Below are 20,624 nucleotides of genomic sequence, written 5' to 3'. Positions count from 1 at the left end.
TATCCAGAAGTTCTTGGCACATTACTCAGACAACATTGAATGTGATATCACAATGGTTGATCTATGTAACACTAAGCAAAAGCCAGGAGAACTATTTTCAGTCTTTTTGCAATGATGGCGTCAAATGTCTAGCAGACGTTCCCTTCAATTACCAAAACAAGAATTAGTGGAAATATTTATTTCCAACTTAAACAACGAAATGGAATTTCACCTGGACCTAAAAGACACAGATTCTTTCAATGACATGATCACCAAAGGATGGCCCTCACCCTCGCTTCAATAGTGACAAGCCTAACACCTGGAACAAAAACAAAAACGTCGACAACGACGGGGTTGTGGATGCAAGAACTATCAAAAGCGCACAACCTATGGTCTGCTTTGCAGGACAAAACCCCCCAACCAAGAATAACATAGTTGCTCCTCCAAATCAAGGATGCAACGTACCTCAAGAGGAACCCAGACAACATCAACAAAATTTTAAACCAAAACGAACATACACTCCCTTGGGGGAACCCATCGAAATAGTGTTACGTCAATTGGTTTCTCAAAATCTGGTAACCTTGCCCAAAACATCAAATTACGAGCATCAGGTCAAACCTGCATGGTGGAGAGATACTGAACATTACGATTTCCATCAAGGAAAAGGGCATAAGACAAGCAATTGTCACAGATTGAAAGATCTTATTGACCGAGGCAAGATCAAAATCAAAGGACATGACCCAAAAACAACAAGCAATTTAAAAATCCACTTCCATCACCAAATCAAAGGGGTCCTTCCACCTCAGGGAGAAACATAGATACCACTGATTATACGCGAGCCACATATAATTACACTATGAATCACCTGTATGATGCCAGTGAGCAAATTGCAACTATTACTATCAAAAATCCCAATTCCAACTACAATGTTGTTACATGTTGCAGCAAGATTGCCATAAAAGAAGCTCCACAAGGCACCACATCTATCCCAAAATAGTATAACCTTGTGGACCAATTAGATAAAACACCCGCACTGATATCTATCTTAGAGCTATTACGCCTATCTCCATCTCATAGAACAATCTTGGATCAAGCTCTCCAAGAGGCATCAGTCCCTGCAAACTTAAATACAGATCAGTTTCAAGCCATGGTTGGAAATCTAAGGTCATCACCTTATCTCACTTTTTCTGAAAGTGACAACACATCCTTCCAGCAACCTCATAACACCTCACTCCACATTGAAGGGTTTATCAACCAACATAGGATCAAGCGAGTCTTGATTGACAATGGAGCAGGCCTAAATGTCTGTACACTACAATTGGTCATAGCATTGGGATATGCAATTGAATCAATGGATCCCCGCAAGAAGATAACAATCAAAGCCTATGATGATGTAGAGAGTTCATCCAAAGGAGCAGTGGTGCTACCAATCCGAGTGGGGCCCGTAGTAAAACATATCACATGTCAAGTTTTGGACCTTCCTCTGCCATATAATTTATTGTTAGGAAGACCTTGGATACACGCTATGCAAGCCATTCCATCTACTTACCATCAATGTATCAAGTTCCCTCACAATGGTCTAGAAATTATAATCTTGGGAGATGCAAATCCTTTTGCATATTGTCATAATATAAGTCATCAACTAGAAATTACCATTCCTAACAATAGAGAAGCTATCCCATCAACCTCATATGTAAGTCCAGCCTCTCTTTCCAGTTCAAGCACCATTATACCCAAGCAAGAAAAGCTCAAGATGAAAATGGCAGAGGAAGGCCCTAGGGAATACAATCTAAGCCAACTCTTTTGTGCTAGACAAATGCCTACTTCTCCAAGAACTCATGGTAAACCTCAACGGTTACTTCAAGAACCACTGGTCAAACCAGCATGTACTTTGACATAGTTCATCCTAGGAAAGAGTCAAGAGGAAGAAACCAGGGATGAGGACTTAGCAGAATGGATCTATAAAGATCCTATCACCACGGACATTCCACAAGCTAAGCTTCCCACAAATCAATATGGAAAAGGCCTTCTCATTATGCAAAGAATGGGATATGATGGTTAAAGTGCTTTGGGACCTTGTAAGCAAGGGCGACATGAGCTGATACAGCCAAAATTGAAGCCCAAAGATAACACGGGCTTAGGCTTTCAGAAGGAGATCCTTCCTAAGCTCCGATTCAAAGGGGTACCCAGTAAACCTCTATATCAGCCGACTACAAAGAGGCCACCTTTGATTATATCAGCAACACCACGCACCACACCAACTGCCCTGTTGTGGCTAAAAATCAAACCAGCAACCCCATCAGTAGTAGCAACGACATCAATAGCACCAATAACAACAGTGAATGTATCAGAACCCCCAACAGTATCAACAACACCAGCAATTCTAGTAGAAGCAGCAAAATCAACAACGATGATACTCCCAGTATCAGATTCACTGATACCCATAATTCTTCTTGCAGCACCAATCATTCCATCTATCCAGGTACATTAGTCGATCACCCCTGCAGTGTTTAATTCAAAGGATATCCCAGTATGGTATAGCAACCGGATCTTGGAAAGTGACTCAGAAATTGACTCACATGAGTGGGAATTTGATTCAGTACATCTAAATACTTCAAATGAGGAAGACATGTCACCCCCTCCACCTCACAAAGACATCCTTGTTTATGGAGAAGCATAGATTAAGACCTCTCGGGTTCCTGAACTGGAAACATCTTCCACAGACCCTACGTCACATCCTACACCCGATTCTGACAGGGAGAGTACCATCGATGACCTTCACCGTAATATCTTAACCCTTGCCGACACATCTAACGAACTTAACCTAATCGATGAGGTAATGCCCATTATTCATCCTGAACTCATCGAATGGAACCAACCTAATCCCCCATGCCTTGACCACTTCCAAAACGATGAGGCAATCATTGACTTTTTGGAACTACGAGATAACATACCAAGCAGGGATCATAAAGCTAGATTCTCCATAGAACTTAATAGCGCAGCATACTTTGGGGCGGATGCCAAACCTTTCGGCTGCAAAAATATAACAATAAAACATGGATCTTCTAGTGAAAACCACACTATGGCATTGTTTGACCCCACAAAAGTAAAAATAAAGAGTGTATCCAATGGTGAAAACCTCTCTGAGGCGTCAGAGGATGAAAGGTTTGACATTCTCCCCTCTAGTACACAACAGGAACGATCAACAATTTTGATCGAGGAAACAAAAGATTAAAACATGGGGACTCATGACACTCCTCACCACATACATCTGGCATCTCTTTTAACTTCAAAGGAAAAACCTAAGTTTGTCGAATTCCTCAAAAAATGCCAAATCAACTTTGCATGGTCATATGCAGACATGCCTGGTCTTGATCCTGATTTAGTCATGCATCACCTCACTGTAGTAGGAGGAGCTAAGCCTGCCAAGCAGAAGCTTTGCAAGATGCATCCCCAGATTGCAGTACTAGTCAAAGCAGAACTTAAGAAACTCCTGGATGTTGGTTTTATTAGACCAATTGATTATGCAGATTGGATATCCAACATTGTGCCTATCGGCAAACCGAATGGGGGCATCCATATCTGTACTAATTTTAGAGATCTGAATAAGGCATGTCCTAAAGATGACTTCCCTCTACCAAACAACGACATCATAGTAAACCTAACAGCAGGACATGCCATGCTTTCACTCATGGATGGTTTTTTCGAGTACAACCAGATAAAGATCACACTAGAGGATCAACATAAGACAACCTTCACATGTCCATGGGGAACATACTGCTGGAATGTAATGCCTTTTGGTCTAAAGAATGCAAGAGTGACCTACCAACAAGCAATGACCACTATCTTCCATGATATGATGCATACTATAATGGAAGATTATTTTGATGACTTACTGGCAAAATCACTCACAAGAGAAAGTCATCTGGACATATTAGAGAAAATATTTGATAGACTGGAACAATATTATGTGCAACTCAACTCGAAGAAATGTGTCTTTGGAGTAACCTCCAGGAAGCTTCTAAGATACATTGTCTCAAGCAAAGGCATCGAGGTCGATCCTACCAAGGTCAAAGCAATAATGGACATGCCACCTCCAAAGAATATCAGTCAGCTAAGGACATTACAAGGGCGGCTATAGTCCATCCGAAGATTCATTGCACAACTGGCAGATAAGTGCCATCCTTTTACACACCTGCTACACAAGAACATCTGCTTTCAATGGGATGCCAAATGCCAGCAAGCATTCCAGATGCTTAAAGATTATCTCATGAATACACCATTGCTAATCCCACTGGATCCGAATAAGCCTCTATTGCTCTATATTTTAGCAACTAATATAGCATTAGGAGTGTTATTGGCTCAACACAATGTAGAAGGCAAAGAGTGTACTATATACTACATCTCTCGCACACTAGTTGTCTATGAACTCAATTACACACCTATTGAACAAGCTTGCCTAGCAGTAATCTTGGCAGCCACTAAATTGAGGCACTATCTGTTAACACACAAGGTACAGCTCATTGCAAAGATCGATCCACTCAAGTGCTTACTCAGTAAAGCCGCATTGACTGGCCGCTTGGCCAAATGGGTGATGATTCTAAGTGAATTTGACATCGAGTATGTGGACCGTAAGGCTATCAAAGGCCAAGTTATTGCAGATCAGTTGGCTGATGCACCCATCATAGGTGATCATCCTCTCATTTCCAATTTTCCAGATGAAGAGCTATTCATGATCACAGAAGCACAACCATGGAAGCTATACTTTGATGGTTCATACACTAGGCATGGCTCAAGGGTAGGCATTTTGTTTATCACACCTCAAGGTGACAGCATCCTGAAGTCTTACAGGCTCACATTTCCATGCATAAACAACATAGCAGAATATGAGGCCTTGATCACAAGACTCAGACTAGCCATACAATGGAAATTGAAAGAGTTACAAATAAATGGCGACTCCCAACTGGTCATACGACAAGTCACAGATGAATATCAGACCAAGGATGAAAAATTCATGCCATACAAGCAAATGGTGGACAGTTTAAAGGCATCATTTACTAATATCACCTTTGAGAAGATACCCAGAGATCAAAATCGAGTTGTTGATGCTATGGCTACCATTCCATCTCTCCTAGATCTTCCACAGAATTCAACACGCTATGAGTTCTTGGTAGAACAGCTTTGGATTCCTACTTATGATATCCCTGAATCCAAGATGATATGTCGCCTTGTTGGTTCTGAATCCCCATGGTATGGTGAGTTCTACACCTACCTCCACGAACACACACTTCCTCCTAACCAATCAAATAACCAATATAAAACCTTCATTTACCAAACCGCTCGATATACCATTATTGTTGAAACCCTATACTGACGCAGTCTTGATGGTACTCTCCTTCGATGTTTGGAACAAGATGAGATAACAAAGGCCTTGGAAGAGGTACATGAAGGAATTTGTGGAACTCATGCAAGCGGTCCTTCACTAGCCAAGAAACTCATGCGCACTAGATACTATTGGTTGTCCATGGAAAAAGACTCCTACTACTTTGTCAAAAAATGCAAGAAATGTCAAGTTCATGGAGACCTGATACATGCACCAGCATAGGAATTGCAACCCATCACAACACCATGGCCTTTTTGTCAATGGGGACTTGACCTTGTGGGTAAAATCCATCCATCTTCATCCAACAGCCACAAATTCATTATTACCACCACCGAATACTTTACAAAGTGGATCGAAGCTGTTCCACTTACCCAAGTCACCGGCAAGCAGATCACCTCATTCATCCTTAATTATATCATCTGTCGGTATGGTGTACCCATGTCCATCATCATAGATAATGGTCTTCCATTCAAGAATCAAGATGTCCATGAACTCTGTGGTAAATTTCACATCCAACACCGCTTTTCCACTCCCTATTACCCACAAGGCAATGGTCAGACCAAAGCATCAAACAAGAACATATTGAGAATCCTAAAGAAGACAGTCAATGATGTCGGTCGTGATTGGCATGTTCAAATAAATCTAGCACTATGGGTGTATCAAACTAGCATTCGGACCCCTACAGGCACAACTCCTTACTCACTGGTCTACGGCACAGAAGCTATCTTACCTATTGAGGTAGAGATACCATCACTATGGGTTTCCTTACATCATCTCATAGATGACGAAGCATACAGGGTGTCACGTCTTCAAGACTTGGAACTACTGGATGGGAAACGACAAGCTGCATACAATCACCTCAAAGCCTATCAATAGCGCATGAGCAGAAGCTATAATCATCGGGTCAAACCTTGTACATTTGAGGTAGGTGATCTTGTTCTTCAAGAGAATCCTCGTAATCAACCCAATAGAGAACATCAGGGAAAGTTTGAATCAAACTGGCTAGGTCCATATGTTATCACTGTTGTATTTAGGTCTGGGGCATATCAATTGGCTACTTCAGAAGGAGAACCGCTAACAAATCCAATCAATAGCATGCACCTCAAAAGGTTTTATACCTAAAAGGCTATACAAAGCATCAGGCTCCCATACATACCGGAAAAAACACCAAAAACATTCAGAAAAATGTCTTGAAGAAATACAAAAAAAAAACACAAAAGTAAAGAAAAATCATGCATCCAAACGGTGAACAACTACTCCGGTGGCACCTTGGGTAAGTACGATGGTGAAAACCTGGCAAACAGGCACCACTCGTAAAGGCTATGGCTCCATTGTCATTCAGACTTGTTGCGATCACATTCATGGCATACACACATTCATCCGTCCAAACCATGGTTTGTTATTGATCTGCAATCAAAGATAGTATTTCATGCGTCATGCATCCCGCTTTTTTATAGTCATGTCCAAACTGGGGGCAATACCCTTACTCTGTTTGATGGAAGTGCATTATACATTACTTGTGATTCATTAAGTTCTTCATTCGAAAATTGTACCACAAAATACCAAAAACATTGGAAAATCATATCACAAAAATACCAAAAACATTGAAAACATCCACAAAATCCAAAAACATCAGAAAACATCGAAAATCAAACAAAAAAATGGTGACACCTTGTACATACATTTTTCAAAGAAATATATCAAACATTGTGAAATACTCAAATGATGACCACTTATCAGATCAACCAAACAATCAACAATCAACACACAAACTATCTTCACAAGGATGAATCCTTCCTTACCAAAACAAAGACAAGATGACATTTTCTTTGACAAGAAAATTTTGTTTAAGCTATCAAATACTTGGTTGATTTATAGGTTATGCATTCATTTATATGTATCATGGTTCCTAAGCATTGTTTGTATGTCTTTTGCGAATTATTCCGATGAAGTTCTGGGGCATGTACTAATGGTCTCTACATGGGAAGTTCACTAAGCTACGTGATCATATCCAAAATGCAGTCATAGATCACTACGGCTTGTTGACTACAGCATATACCTCGACCATATGAGCATGAACCATTATGGAGGGTCCATATTCTTTATTCTTTATTTATGTTGTTTATTTGCAGGTACAATGCTCCATCCTTTGTTCCTATTACCTCATCCATGCTCGATAAAGGTTTATCTCTTATTACGGTATGAACTTGTCTCGGGATATGATTGGCAAAAGATCAAGGAGGACGTTCCAAGTCATGCATGAAAGGAGATAATCCTTATCTAGTCTGCAAGCAATACTCAGGTCAACTTGATCCATTATATCAAGTTGCTTGTATTAACTTGCTATATCAAAATCCATGTAAGAAATACTCAGGTCATCTTGAATCATTATGTCAAGTTGTTTATATTCTCTTACAACATTTTAAAGCTCAATGATGAAAAATAAAGCACTATGGATCGTCATTCCATCCCATCTATTTATATTGCATTCCATTGCATTTCACTCATTCATCTAATCATTCATTATTCATATGCATGGTTTTGTATGCAAGTGTGAACAAGATTAATATGAGGAATTATATGAAAATTGAGTTGGTCCTAGATACAATCACAACAGAGTACTTTGATACATCATCAGTGCATCATTCAAGGTCTAAACAACCTTGCATTCATCTCTCATAATCATATCATCATTTCATTACATTTTGCATTTGCATAAAGTATAGTTCACTCTCATATACCTGCATATAGGTTTATTACAATCTTAAAATCTTCTTTAGCATGCATTTAATATCATGTAGTTGCATTTAAATACATATAGTTTATTCTCATTACTATCATTATATCATTTCATCATTGCACAATCATGATATTTAGATTCATTTATATGATAAAATTGTCCTTATTTTCATCTACCATGATTAAATGTTATAGATGCATTCATTTAGTATCATTTAGGATTCATTAACAATGCATTCATTATCTTTTTTTAATTGCATTAAGGTGCAGTTATTCATTACCCATACGTTGCATTATCATTTCACTTCATCATATTTTTCATTTAGATCATAACATAAAAACCATTTGAAATCACATTGGTTTATACATTATACATATCCATTCATTTTAGAAATCATCATATAAACATTTGTAATTTACATTTGTTTATCCATATCACATTCATCTAAAAACCATCAAGATGCATTTACATAAATGAATCATTCATTTCAACACATTACATCAACATCATTGCATATCATTATCTCCTCATCGCATCAACATAAAGTAAAGGATACTATCTATATCATCATCATCATACATCATCATCATGACATTTCATACATAAAGCATTACATCAAACAAATCATACACATCAACCTGCATCCATATGATCGCATGATATACATCATACATGCATATAGACATCATATAAGCAAAAAATCATCATAAAACATGCATATAAAAATCATCTCATCAATGCATACATACAACTATCCATCTAAGCATAAATCATAAAATCATCATCCTACATCACAATCCATACATATCAACATGCATATCATCACCAAAAATATGGGATCTCCTCATATATATCATATCATATCGCCAAAAACTTACATGTATCATAGTCCAATAAAATCCAAAATATCGGCTATCAAGAGCCATCCAAGATACAGTCCAAAATGACAATGTAAAAGCATACAAAAATGCCCTCTCAGATGCCACTCCGATCGAATGTTGCACCATCATAACCACCTGCTCCCCCACTAGTCCCTGCATCCCCTGATCTGTCTCTCCGTGGAGGACCCATCACACCCCCACTACTCTACATCCTCTGTGATCGCTCTGATCTCGCCCGTCGCATCTAAGAATAGCTAAGTGCTCGCTGACTAGCTGGCACCACCTGCTCATATAAACCCCACCAATACTCTATCTCATCCTGTGCTCGTCGAATCTCCCTCATCACCTCCCCAGTAGGACCCTGTGCTCCTACTCCAACCCGGACTCTCTCCTACAGCTCTGCCAATCTCTCCACCACGTCATCTCTCTCCCGCAGCACTACGGTCAACTCTGACTCACGTGCAAATAACTACACATCTCTAGCGGCCACCTCTGCCTCCAAATCCTCTATGCGAGTCTGCAAAAATCCTATCATATGATCCCACAGATCCCCACCTATAGCTCCCTCCCCCATATCCATAGGTGCCTCTCTACTGGCTACCTCTCCAGTAGCTCCCTCCTCTGTCTTCATAAGTGCCTATCCCTCACCAGCATCCCTCCCACCTAGTCTCATGCCTCCCTGTATCAAAGGTCCCTGAGATAACCACAATTGCTGCCCACCTCTCCCCCTCTGCTGTAAGCATCCACCACCTCCACTTATGAATCCACCACCTCCACTTCTGAATCCACCTCATCTTTGTGTAATATCTACACCCTCATTAATGATAAGAAATTGAGGAAGGCCATTGCACAATATAATATTTGGAATAAGAGCATGATAGACTTCGAAACAATTTTTGACAAATGTGAATACTTTTTTTCTCAATGCTTTGAATTTGATTCCATTGATAATTACTCGTGACATTAAAAGTAGATTCATAATATTGGATAAAGAAATTGTAAATATTTTAAGTTATGAGATTTTAAAGCCCACTATTGAATGTTTTGGCACTGTGTAAAAAAAGAAGAGATCCCCAACCCATTTTCTTAATATCCTGCAATCAGGGCTTTCCAAAAAAGCAAGTTCCTTTGAGGTGTTCTGTCAAACAGTTCAGGTCCCTTGTCTGTGCTTCCACATTTTACATATATTTCTGCCAAACAATTTTTGGAGGCATTCTATCAAACAGTTCACGCTCCTTTTCTATGCTTACACATTTTGCATACATGTCTGCCAGGGAAGTTTCAGCTACAACATCTCCAAAATTCCTCTACCGTTTATTGTGTGATATATCTCCATGCCCTGTTCCAAAGCTCCCATTTTCGCGCAGGCTGTGAGGATGTTGGCATTACGCCTGCCAATCGCATTTCGTTGAAAGCTTCTAAATCCTTTTCAACAAATGCATTTTTGTGCATATCCTCTAATCATGCGGGGTAAAAGATGACAGCACAGTTGCTGCTAAGTCAGTTTGTTCCACTCCTTATTCATTCCACGGGATGACAGCCAAAAACAGAGATTGGAGGTCCTGGAACGGAGAATATTCTTTCTGTGTCATTGCTGCTCAGGGATCGTTGGTGCTGATTCCCTTCAATGGGGAATAAGCGACGCCCTGTTCAAATCAATGGCAACAATCTCGGCTTCTGCAAAAATGTTCAATGAAACCGCATTTCTTTGAGGCATCCGATCAAAAAGTTCACGTGCCTTGGTTTTGCTTCCACATTTTTGCACACATGTTTACCCGAGCATTTCCAACTGATATCTAACAATAATCGCCGTTCTATTGCACTTTCTTGGATGTCCAAACCTTGTTCAGAAAGCTCCCATTTTAGCATAGGCCAGGAGAGCGGTGGGAAATGAAAACTGCCCACGGGCTGCGATGGAACATATACGGACTTCCACTGAAATTTGCGTGGAAGAAATTTTTGAATTTGAACGCTAACGGAACGGGAACGGGAACGGGAACGGATGGAAGCAGACCTTGGCAAAGGAAATGGGACCACAACTGCCACCTAAGCGGTCAAAGGCTTAGTGTGTGATGTGGTAAGAATTTTTTTTAAAATTCATAAGCTAGGCATAAAGGAGTCGTACCCAAAAATATAGTGCGAAAAAAAAGAAAGACATGACCTTAACAGGAGTACAAAATGTAAACAAAAAAGCGTACATCAATCAAAAGATTAATATCCCAACAAAACTAGCCAGTTAATGAAAGCATGGACACAAAAAAAAAGTTTCTGATTCATAATTCTCCTTTCTCTTTAATGATCCAAGTGTCATTTGAAGCTTACAAACAGAGGATTTATTCCGTTTTACCTCAGTCCAATCTTGTTATATATAAGGAGGAACTAATGAGACCTCAGATAGATCTGCAAGTTTCGTGGTTGCATTGTTCAATAGGTGGAAGATACCGCTGATGCCACACCAACATCCTGGGCATCATGTTTTTCTCCAAATGATGCATCAGGCAAATCAAGCGTCGGAAAGGAGCATGGCTTCAAAGAGCCCTTGAGATCCTGAGAGATGGTAGCCCCAACCTGCGCTTCAAGTGGAATTATAAAGTGCAGGGAATTGATCCCAATCCACCAAGGTGGACGATCACTTGAAGATTGAGAACCTAGTGCTTGAGTCTTTAGCTTTTGGCATTGAAAGGTAGGATGATTTGTAGAATTCAAACATTTAAATGCAAGTTTCTCATAATCTACTGTTATCTCTAGCATCTATCAACCCACCTACAGAGAGACCTCGACGAGAAGGCCTTAGGAAAGATCCATCACAACACACAAGCGTGCACATATTGAACTTTGGTGATTAACCATTTCATTTGAGGTGCACTGATACTTGCCTAAACTGTTCCCAATGGCTTGTAGGATTTCTAATTCGCATAATTGTAGGGGTAAATACGATAACTGTAGCTAGAGGAAAGTTGAGGAGAAGGACTTAGTATGAGGGTCAAATGATGGGAAACGCGACTTGATGCATAGGAAAACTCCATTGCAGACCACTATTTAACATCGAATTTTTATCTTCAAGAGAGTCAAATTCAAATGAAAAAGTCCTTGGAACGAGGGTAAATACAAATCTCTTTTTCCATAGCAGGTTTCTAGTTTTTAAAGATCTAAGGGTGTAGATTACACAACTTCAGCCATATCTTTAAAAATTTGCAAACTAAAGCATGTTCTTGAAGATATGCCTCCCTATCACCAATGTGTCCGCCTAATAGAACCTCAGGAACAATAGAAGGAAATAACACTAGGTAGGCCATGGGAAGAGGCGACTTGTTAGCGGTAGTTTTTACTTCATGCATTTCATGCATCACAGAACTCACAGTGTGCTTCCTCTCCGTAAATCGCATAACTGAATCGATAGTTTGCTTCACTACTTCTCTGTAGTTTATGGGGCATTAAGCTCATACGAATTACTCCAATAAGAAAACTAATGCAACAGTGTGTTAGCCTAGTTTTCTTCGGTTTTTTTCACCGTAATTTTTGTTTTACGGTAGTGCATAATGCATAGTTAAATTCATTATAATTGTTGTATTGCATTGTATTCAGTTAATAAAAAAATTCAGTCTTCTTTTGCAGATGCTCTGTTCTTGCTCTGTTCTTTTAATTTCTGCAAGTTTATTTTCTTCTTCCATGCTAGATCTTTATTTTCTGTAGGTTCAATCAGAATTTTACATGGTATCAAAGCCTAAAAGCTATAAAGGAGAAAAAAAAAAATTATATTTGCAAGTATTGAAGATCAGATATGCTGCAAAGAATGGAATTTATAGTCTCTGCTTTTCTCACGCCATACAACTATTTTGAATGGAAGTCAAAGATTATGCTTCAACTCAGAAGTAGAGGCTTGTATCAAATAGTTATGGCAACAGAGGTTGAACCAAATTTTGTAGTTGAAAAATTCTAAATACTTCAATAGGATGGATGAGGCCTACGATCTCTTATGCTTATCCATGTCTCCATAATTGTTGTTTCATGTGGAAGAATGCAAAAATCCAAATGAAGTTTGGACAACGTTGGAAACTCTTTTTGTAAAGCAAGATGAGATGTGGAGTCACATTCTTGAAAATGAACTAAATTCATTAGATCCAAAGAGTTTTGAAAACATTCAAGACTTCTTCACAAAGTTCAAGGCCTTATTACTCCTGTTGAAAGGATGCAGAATCGACAAATCCAAGGAAGAAAACAAATTAATTATTTCTATTATGTCAAAATTAGGTCCAAAATATGTGGTATTTGTCTCGTCCTTTTACACTATCAAACTTACAACAGGAGCAACTTGGAAGATGCCCACACTCGATGTCTTTATTGAGTCATTAATACATGAGCAAGATAAGCTCATAAAGATGGGCACATTAAAAATATTCTAAAGTTCATACATTTGTTATGCAAGCAAGTGGGAAGAACAATTCGAAGTCAAATCAGCAATTAAAAGGCAAAGGGAAGAAAGATCCAGATCTGAAAAAGGAAGACAACACCAAGCCTTAGATGGATCTACAAGATCGAAAGAAAAGAAGGATAAAAAGGGCAAATCAAAGTGCAACTATTGCAACCATGGTTACCATCCAGAATCATCATGCATGAAGAAGATCATTGATCCCATGGCGCAAACACTTCAGAAGAATAATCTCTGGTAATTTTATTCCAAAAAATTCCAGGAAGAAGCACGAAGAAAAAGCACCAGAAGCAAGAGATAAAGCACATGCATTAATTTCTATTCATTCTTCTTTGGATGCATGGGTTATTGACTCTAGAACTTTACATCACATGACAGCCACAAAAGATGCTCTCTCCTCTTTACAACCATATGTTAGTCCTCCTATTATCGTGGGAGATGACTCTCCAGTAGAGGCAACCAGAATGTGGAGAGTAGAGCTTGGAATTGGAATTTTTGAGAATGTCTTGCACATTCCAAAGCTCTCTTTTAATCTTATCTCTATCTATCAAATGACACATATTGGCACCGGAAGGATAGTTGAATTCACCCTAGATTTTGTGAGCATATTTGACATGCAAGACAACTCTAAGATTGATGTTGATAAGGTGAATCATCAATCTCATTTGTATACCTTTTCTAACTTTGTTGCTAAATTAGATTCTACTTTATTGCTAACACATGCAAATGATGAATTTAGAATTTGGCAAGAAATATTTGGTCATTTAAACTTTAGATACATGCAACAACTTAGAAAATAGGAGATGGTGAAAGGCTTTCCTAGCATAGAATTTTCTAATGGAATTTGTGAAAGTTGTGCTCTAGGCAAGCATCCACAAGAAAAGTTTCCAAAAGGGGCATGGAGATCCTCTTCTCCCTTAGAGCTTGTTCATAGTGATTTCATGGGTCCATTTTCTGAACCTTCCATGAGCAAAGCCAGATATGTCCTAACATTCATTGATGATTACACAAGATATACATGAGTGTATTTCCTCAAGTTCAAGTCTGAAGTGTTTGAGAATCTCAAGATTTTCAAAGCCCATGCAGAGAAGCAGTCTAGCAAAATTATCAAGATCCTCCATACAGATAATGGGGGGAGTATGTCAACAATGTTCAACATATTTGTGATGAAGCTGGAATACAATTGCAGAACACGATTCCTTACACTCTGCAACAAAATGAGGTAGCTGAGAGGAAGAACCGATCTTTGAAAGAGATGGCTAGTTGCATGTTGCATGCTTGATCCCTTCCTTCCAAATTGTGGAGTGAAGCAATCAACTATGCTTCATACATACAGAATAGATCTCTTCATAAATCAGTCACTGAAAAAACACCTTTTGAAGCATGGAGTGGTAAGCAACTAGAAGTCTCGCATTTTTGGATCACATGCATGGGCTCGCATTCCTGCAGATAAGAGGAAGGCTTTGGAGCCTCAAAGAAAAGAATGCATCTTTGTTGGATATCCAGATGGTGTAAAGGGATATAGATTGCTAGATCTTTCAAGAGAAACTCTCTTCATTAAGAGGAGTGTCTACTTTGATGAAAGTCCCATGCAAGCGTATCAAAGGCAAGATGCCACCACTTTTGTGCTACCACCTCCTACAGATCTCAAAGATGATGCAACTAGTGATTTTGAATCTGATCTAGATGAATAACCTTATGCATGTCAAGATCCACATCCAATCTCTGATGAGGATTCAAGTGATGATTCAGTATCCCCTGTGAGAAATCAAAGAACGAGGAGCTTAGCTGATATATGATGTCTCTCATGCACTCTTCGTTACTGAGCCCATCATACCAATGCATACCTATGTGGCTTAAACATCTGACCCTCAAACTTATGCAGAAGCTGCAGGGAATCCTCTTTGGGAAGCAGCCATGGATGAGGAATACAACTCTCTTATTGCGAACCAGACATGGGATTTGGTTCCACTTCCATTTGATCGCAAGTTTGTTAGGTGTAGGTGGATCTTTAAGACAAAGAAATAAGTAGATGGACAAGTGAGAAAATACAAAGAAAGATTGGTAACTAAAGGATTTCAGCAAGCTCATGGCATTGACTATGATGAGACTTTTGCACCAGTGATAAAAATGTACTCCATTCGATTGGCTCTTGCCATTGCAACAACAAGAAAGTGGGAGGTACATCACATGGATGTGAAGAATGCATTTCTTCACGATGATCTCAAGGAGGAGATCTACATGGAGAAGCCACCAAGTTATGTGCAAAATTCCTCATTGGTATGCAAACTCAAGAAGTCTCTCTATGGCCTCAAGTAGGCACCTAGAGCGTGGTATGCTAAAATGGATTCTTATCTTCTTTCTCTAAATTTTGTGCAATGCAAATCTGATCCAAATGTTTATATGATGAGAACATATGACTCTTTGTTTCTCGTAGTACTCTATGTAAATGATCTACTAATAACAAGTGATTCCGTCACAACCATTGCGGTCATCAAAACTGTTTTGCATGATAGATATGAGTCTCCTACACTTTTTCCTTGGCCTTTAAATCAACCAAAATGCATCAGGAATTAAAGTTTCTCAATCCAAGTATGCGAGAGATCTCTCAACTCAGTTTCACATGACCGATTGCAATCCTACAGCCACACCTTTCCTATCCAGGGTGAAGCTTGAAGATGGCAAGGACACACCCTTGGTTGATTGTATACACTACCATCAGCTTATGGGAAATCTTCTTTATCTCACTCACTCTCATCCAGATCTATCATACGTAGTGGGGCTTGCCTCTGAATACATGCAAGAGCCGCATGAGCTACATTGGAAAGTTGTGAAGCGTATCCTTAGATATGTTCAAGGAACCATCAGCTATGGGATTCATTATTCAGTAGGATGTACTTTGGATCTCATTGTCTACACTGATTCCGATTGGGCTTGTGATAACATTGATCACAATTCCACTTCAGGATATATTCTAAGTTTGGGATTTGGCCCCATTTGTTGGTCAAGTAAGAAGCAATCTACCATTGCCTTATCATCTGCAAAGGCCGAATATAGAGGTGCAGTCAATGTTACCATTCAAGCTATTTGGTTGCAGAACTTCCTCACTGAGCTTGGTATACATTTACATCGTTCGACTGTCATTTGGTGTGACAATAAAAGTACACAGAAGTTTTGCAGAGATCCTATACAATGACAACGAACCAGACACATCGAGGTTTGCATGCACTTCATCTGAGATTTGATTCACAATGGAATCATTGATTTGCAATATTGTCCTACTTCTCACCAAATTATAGACATATTCATGAAGACGTTCACTGAACAAAAGTTTCACTCTCTTCGAGACCTTCTTGGCATGAAGGACACTGCAACACAATAGTTATTATGCTTAGTTAGCATCTATTTTGAGGAGAGGTTTTCTTCCTACTGGATTTTCATCGGCTTCTTTCACCGTAATTTTTGTTTTATGGTAGTGCATAATGCATAATTAAATTCATTATAATTAATGTATTGCATTGTATTCAGTTAATAAAAATTTCCAGTCTTCTTCTACAGATGCTTTGTTCTTTTAATTTCTGCAACTTTATTTTATTCTTCCGCATTGGATCTTTATTCTATGTAGGTTCAATTAGAATTTTACACAACTGGACTATGGGTAGAAAGAGCCCCTGTGCACTAGCTAAGCCAACATGAGGGTTTCTGGAAGACGAGACCACAAGAGGACAAAAAAGGCTAGTGATCCAATTGAAAGCCATCAAATGAGGCCTAAGAATCAAAGACCAGTGCCTCCTTGAAGCCTTAAAAGTATTAAGAAAAAATGTTGTGAAATCATCCAAATGAATTCACAACATCGATGATCCTAAGTTTGTCAATGTCTTTTGACCAAACAAAAAAATCAATACAATGCTTTATGTAGGAATATGGAGGATATAATAAAGTAGGATAAGAAATTGTGCCACTGTGTTTTGACCAACCAAAAAAAAAATACAATACTTTATGTAGGAAGATGGAAGATATAATAAAGTAGGATAAGGCTTGTTTTTTGAGAAGCTCGATGTGGCAAAGCTTTTATTTTATTAAAACCATGGTGAAAATAAGTTTACATGATAGATGAGACAAAAAAAATTGTTTTGTTAATTATAAATAGTTAACAAAATTATGACTCTTAGGTGGCATTAACATTGTTGTTTTGTCTCACTTTCTAGCTAGGGTTTGTTTGTACTACTTGTCGTCTAGAATTCCTGAAAAAGTTGAGTCCAAAACCCTCCTAATATAGTTTTTAAATAATAAACCTTTTCTTTAAAAAATACCATAGAAGAATACCTCCACTCTTTTAATATATATTTGATTGTCATTCTTTTATTTTTATTAATTTCTTACTTTTTTTTCCATAAGACCTTGTTTTGGTCATATTTGAAGATGAGATTATCTATTTATATTTTTAAAATTATATATAAAATATGACAAATAGATCATGGTGTAAGACTCTATACAAATGTAAAAAGTTTTTTTTCTCAATTCCAACTGTATGCAATTTATATTAAATGGGACACATTAAATACTCAAAAACTACACAGTTGAATCATGTAAATTAAAAAATAATAAAAGAAGGGATGATGATGTAAGACTATGCAAAAGATTCCTTCTTTAAAGCTTGATACAAGTTCCTCAAATCTAAAAGTTCATTCTTTAAACTATTATTTCTTTCTTATCAGTTTTGTTCAATTGAAAAAAATTCAACCGTATTGAACACATTAAATGTGACAAAATTTAACAAAAAATGAGATGATGGTATACTAGATACATGGATATGGGATACTAATTAAATACACACTTCTTTTAATTCCAGCAGTGGACTGACCTCGCAGTCTACCTGCCCTAAATGTAGCACATTGAATATGACAAAAATAATATGCCATGGAGAATTAAAAATAACAAAAGTGGGCCGGCTTGCCTTGATTTTTGAAGGTTATAATTTACAAGTAAACGTGCCTTAGAATTTTATGGTGGAAAGACCCGTGAAATGAGGAATCTGTAGGTATATTTGGGCTCAATCCTTTCATTCGCAACTCTCAACATGAAAGAAGTCAAGATGGAAGAATACATCCCTCCCACAGCTAAAATACCTTTCCGAAGTAATAAGGAATATCATGTGTTTCTGAGTTTCAGGGGGAAAGATGTGAGAAATACTCTGGTTGATCATCTCTATGTAGCTCTCACCAATGCCGGACTCAATGTGTTTTTATAGACAGCCAGAAACTGAAAAAGGGAGAAATAATTGGATTGAGCTTGGAAAAAGCAATCGAGAGCAGTGCCATACGCATTCCCATATTTACTAGAGACTATGCTGGGTCCGCATGGTGTCTCAGGGAGGCCGCAACAATGGTGAACACTCAGGGTTTAATCATTCCTCTCTTTTATGACGTGGATCCAACTCACGTTAGATATCCTCGAGGGATCTCCAGTCCGTACAAGCAAGCATTTGAAAAACATTATAGCCATTGCGATCATATCCAAAGAGAAGAGATTGAGTGGTGGAAGTATGCTCTTCAACATATCTGTCCATGTCTACAACTTTATGGGCATTCAGTTCGATGCCAAAGAAAAGAGATCGACGGATGGAAGGATGCCCTGAAAGAGATCTGTTCGCGCTCAGGGTGGTCCATGAATACAACTGGAGGGTAAGTAACGAAGCCCACTTTTCAGTATTTTTAATTTAGTATTTAATAGTTGAATTATCATATATTAAATTAGAAGTTGGGAGTTTTTTATAAATGATGAATTTATCCAAAAAAGCAATTAAAATTTAATAACATTAATTGTTGGGAGATGTTCAAATTCTTTTAGGAATTCTTTTAGGAATTTGCAGAGTCTCCAAAGTTAAGTATCTTTGACAAAAATATTAAATCATGTACAGTGCAGCTACTAGTTTGTTTTGGGAATTGAAAGCAGCAATCTATCTAGATTATTGATAGAGCCTTTTGGAAATAAGATTAGACCTCTCAATACATTCAATGGAAGGCGTTCATCTATGCAGAATGAACTAAGGAACCAAGGTGGACAAAACTTGCGCTGAATCAAAAGCTTAGCAAAATTCTTCAACTTTCTTTCTTAAATTGTTATGAAAACCAAAGAACACTATCAAGTAATTCACAAACAGCTCACACCTCCACAATATAAAGAAGCAGCAAGGGAAGCATCACTCAAGCTGTGATTCTTGCCATAAATGCTTTGACACTTTTGTGAATTGCTACCTGTGTACTTTGAAAACAATATCAAATTTAGAAAAATGTAAAATTCATAACTTCTTTGAAAGCAAACAAAGTTGCACTTCCCTAACCTTCAAACTTTTATCCCTATAACAGTAAGGAAATGCAAAAATTGCTTAAGTGCAGTCTTGTTATAGAATGAGCAAAAATTTCTCACAAAATGTCACACTTCTCAATGGCTAAAATAGAAAATGAATAAAAATTATGCATTTTAATTGAAATCCAAGTGCAGTAAATCTCGTACAAAGGCTGATTCATATTACAAGTGATCAGAGAAAAGACTGTTGTTTGACCAAAAAAATTTAATTTTCCACAAAATGTCACACTTCTCAATGGCTAAATAGAAAATGAATAAAAATTATGCATTTTAATTGAAATCCAAGTGCAGAAATCTCATACAAAGACTGATTCATAATACAAATGATCAGAGCAAAGACTGTTGTTGAACCGGAATCTAAAATTATTTAATAGAGAACAAGCATTCAATCACTTCTTCACAACACACAAAAACAAATACATGTATGCATGCCTCCCTTAACAAGGGGAAAAAATATTTGTTAACACATCTCGGGGAATACAATAATTGTAGCCTACAGAGGACATGAGAATTTTTATAGAGCATTGACACTATATGTACAAGCAGGTCAGTACGCATTTGTTAGTCCACGTTCAGCCTGTGCTACCATGTTAGACATGTATGCAAAATGTAAAAGCATGCACAAGGAACTGAACTGTTTGACAAAGTACCTCAAAGAAATGTTGTATGAAGGAATGCAATGATTACAACACAAATTGTATTTGTTGAAAAGGGTTTAGAAACTTTTAACCAAATGCAATTGGCAGATGTAGGTGTAACCCTTCTCAGTGTACTTTCTATTTGTACAAAATGTGAGCTTTGGAACACGTTGTTGACATTGATCAAAGCATAAAAAATTGGAAT

The 20,624-nt window shown here is 38.1% G+C and overlaps 1 protein-coding gene across 1 annotated transcript; it reads left to right on the top strand.

Moving 5' to 3' along the window:
• The first annotated feature begins 16,035 nt into the window (after positions 1-16,035).
• On the top strand, positions 16,036-16,608 carry LOC131859163 (secreted RxLR effector protein 161-like). The gene has a single exon (XM_059212725.1). The coding sequence runs from the start codon at positions 16,036-16,038 to the stop codon at positions 16,606-16,608; it is 573 nt and encodes a 190-aa protein (XP_059068708.1).
• Positions 16,609-20,624: the final 4,016 nt, after the last annotated feature.

Source organism: Cryptomeria japonica, chromosome 10 (genome assembly GCF_030272615.1).
Source record: "Cryptomeria japonica chromosome 10, Sugi_1.0, whole genome shotgun sequence".
Lineage (NCBI taxonomy): Eukaryota > Viridiplantae > Streptophyta > Pinopsida > Cupressales > Cupressaceae > Cryptomeria > Cryptomeria japonica.
This window is presented reverse-complemented; position numbering and strand designations above follow the sequence as displayed.

What these genes read in the sequence shown, in the direction of transcription:
- LOC131859163 (XM_059212725.1), top strand. Translation starts at nt 16,036, where the DNA reads ATGACCGATTGCAATCCTACAGCCACACCTTTCCTATCCAGGGTGAAG.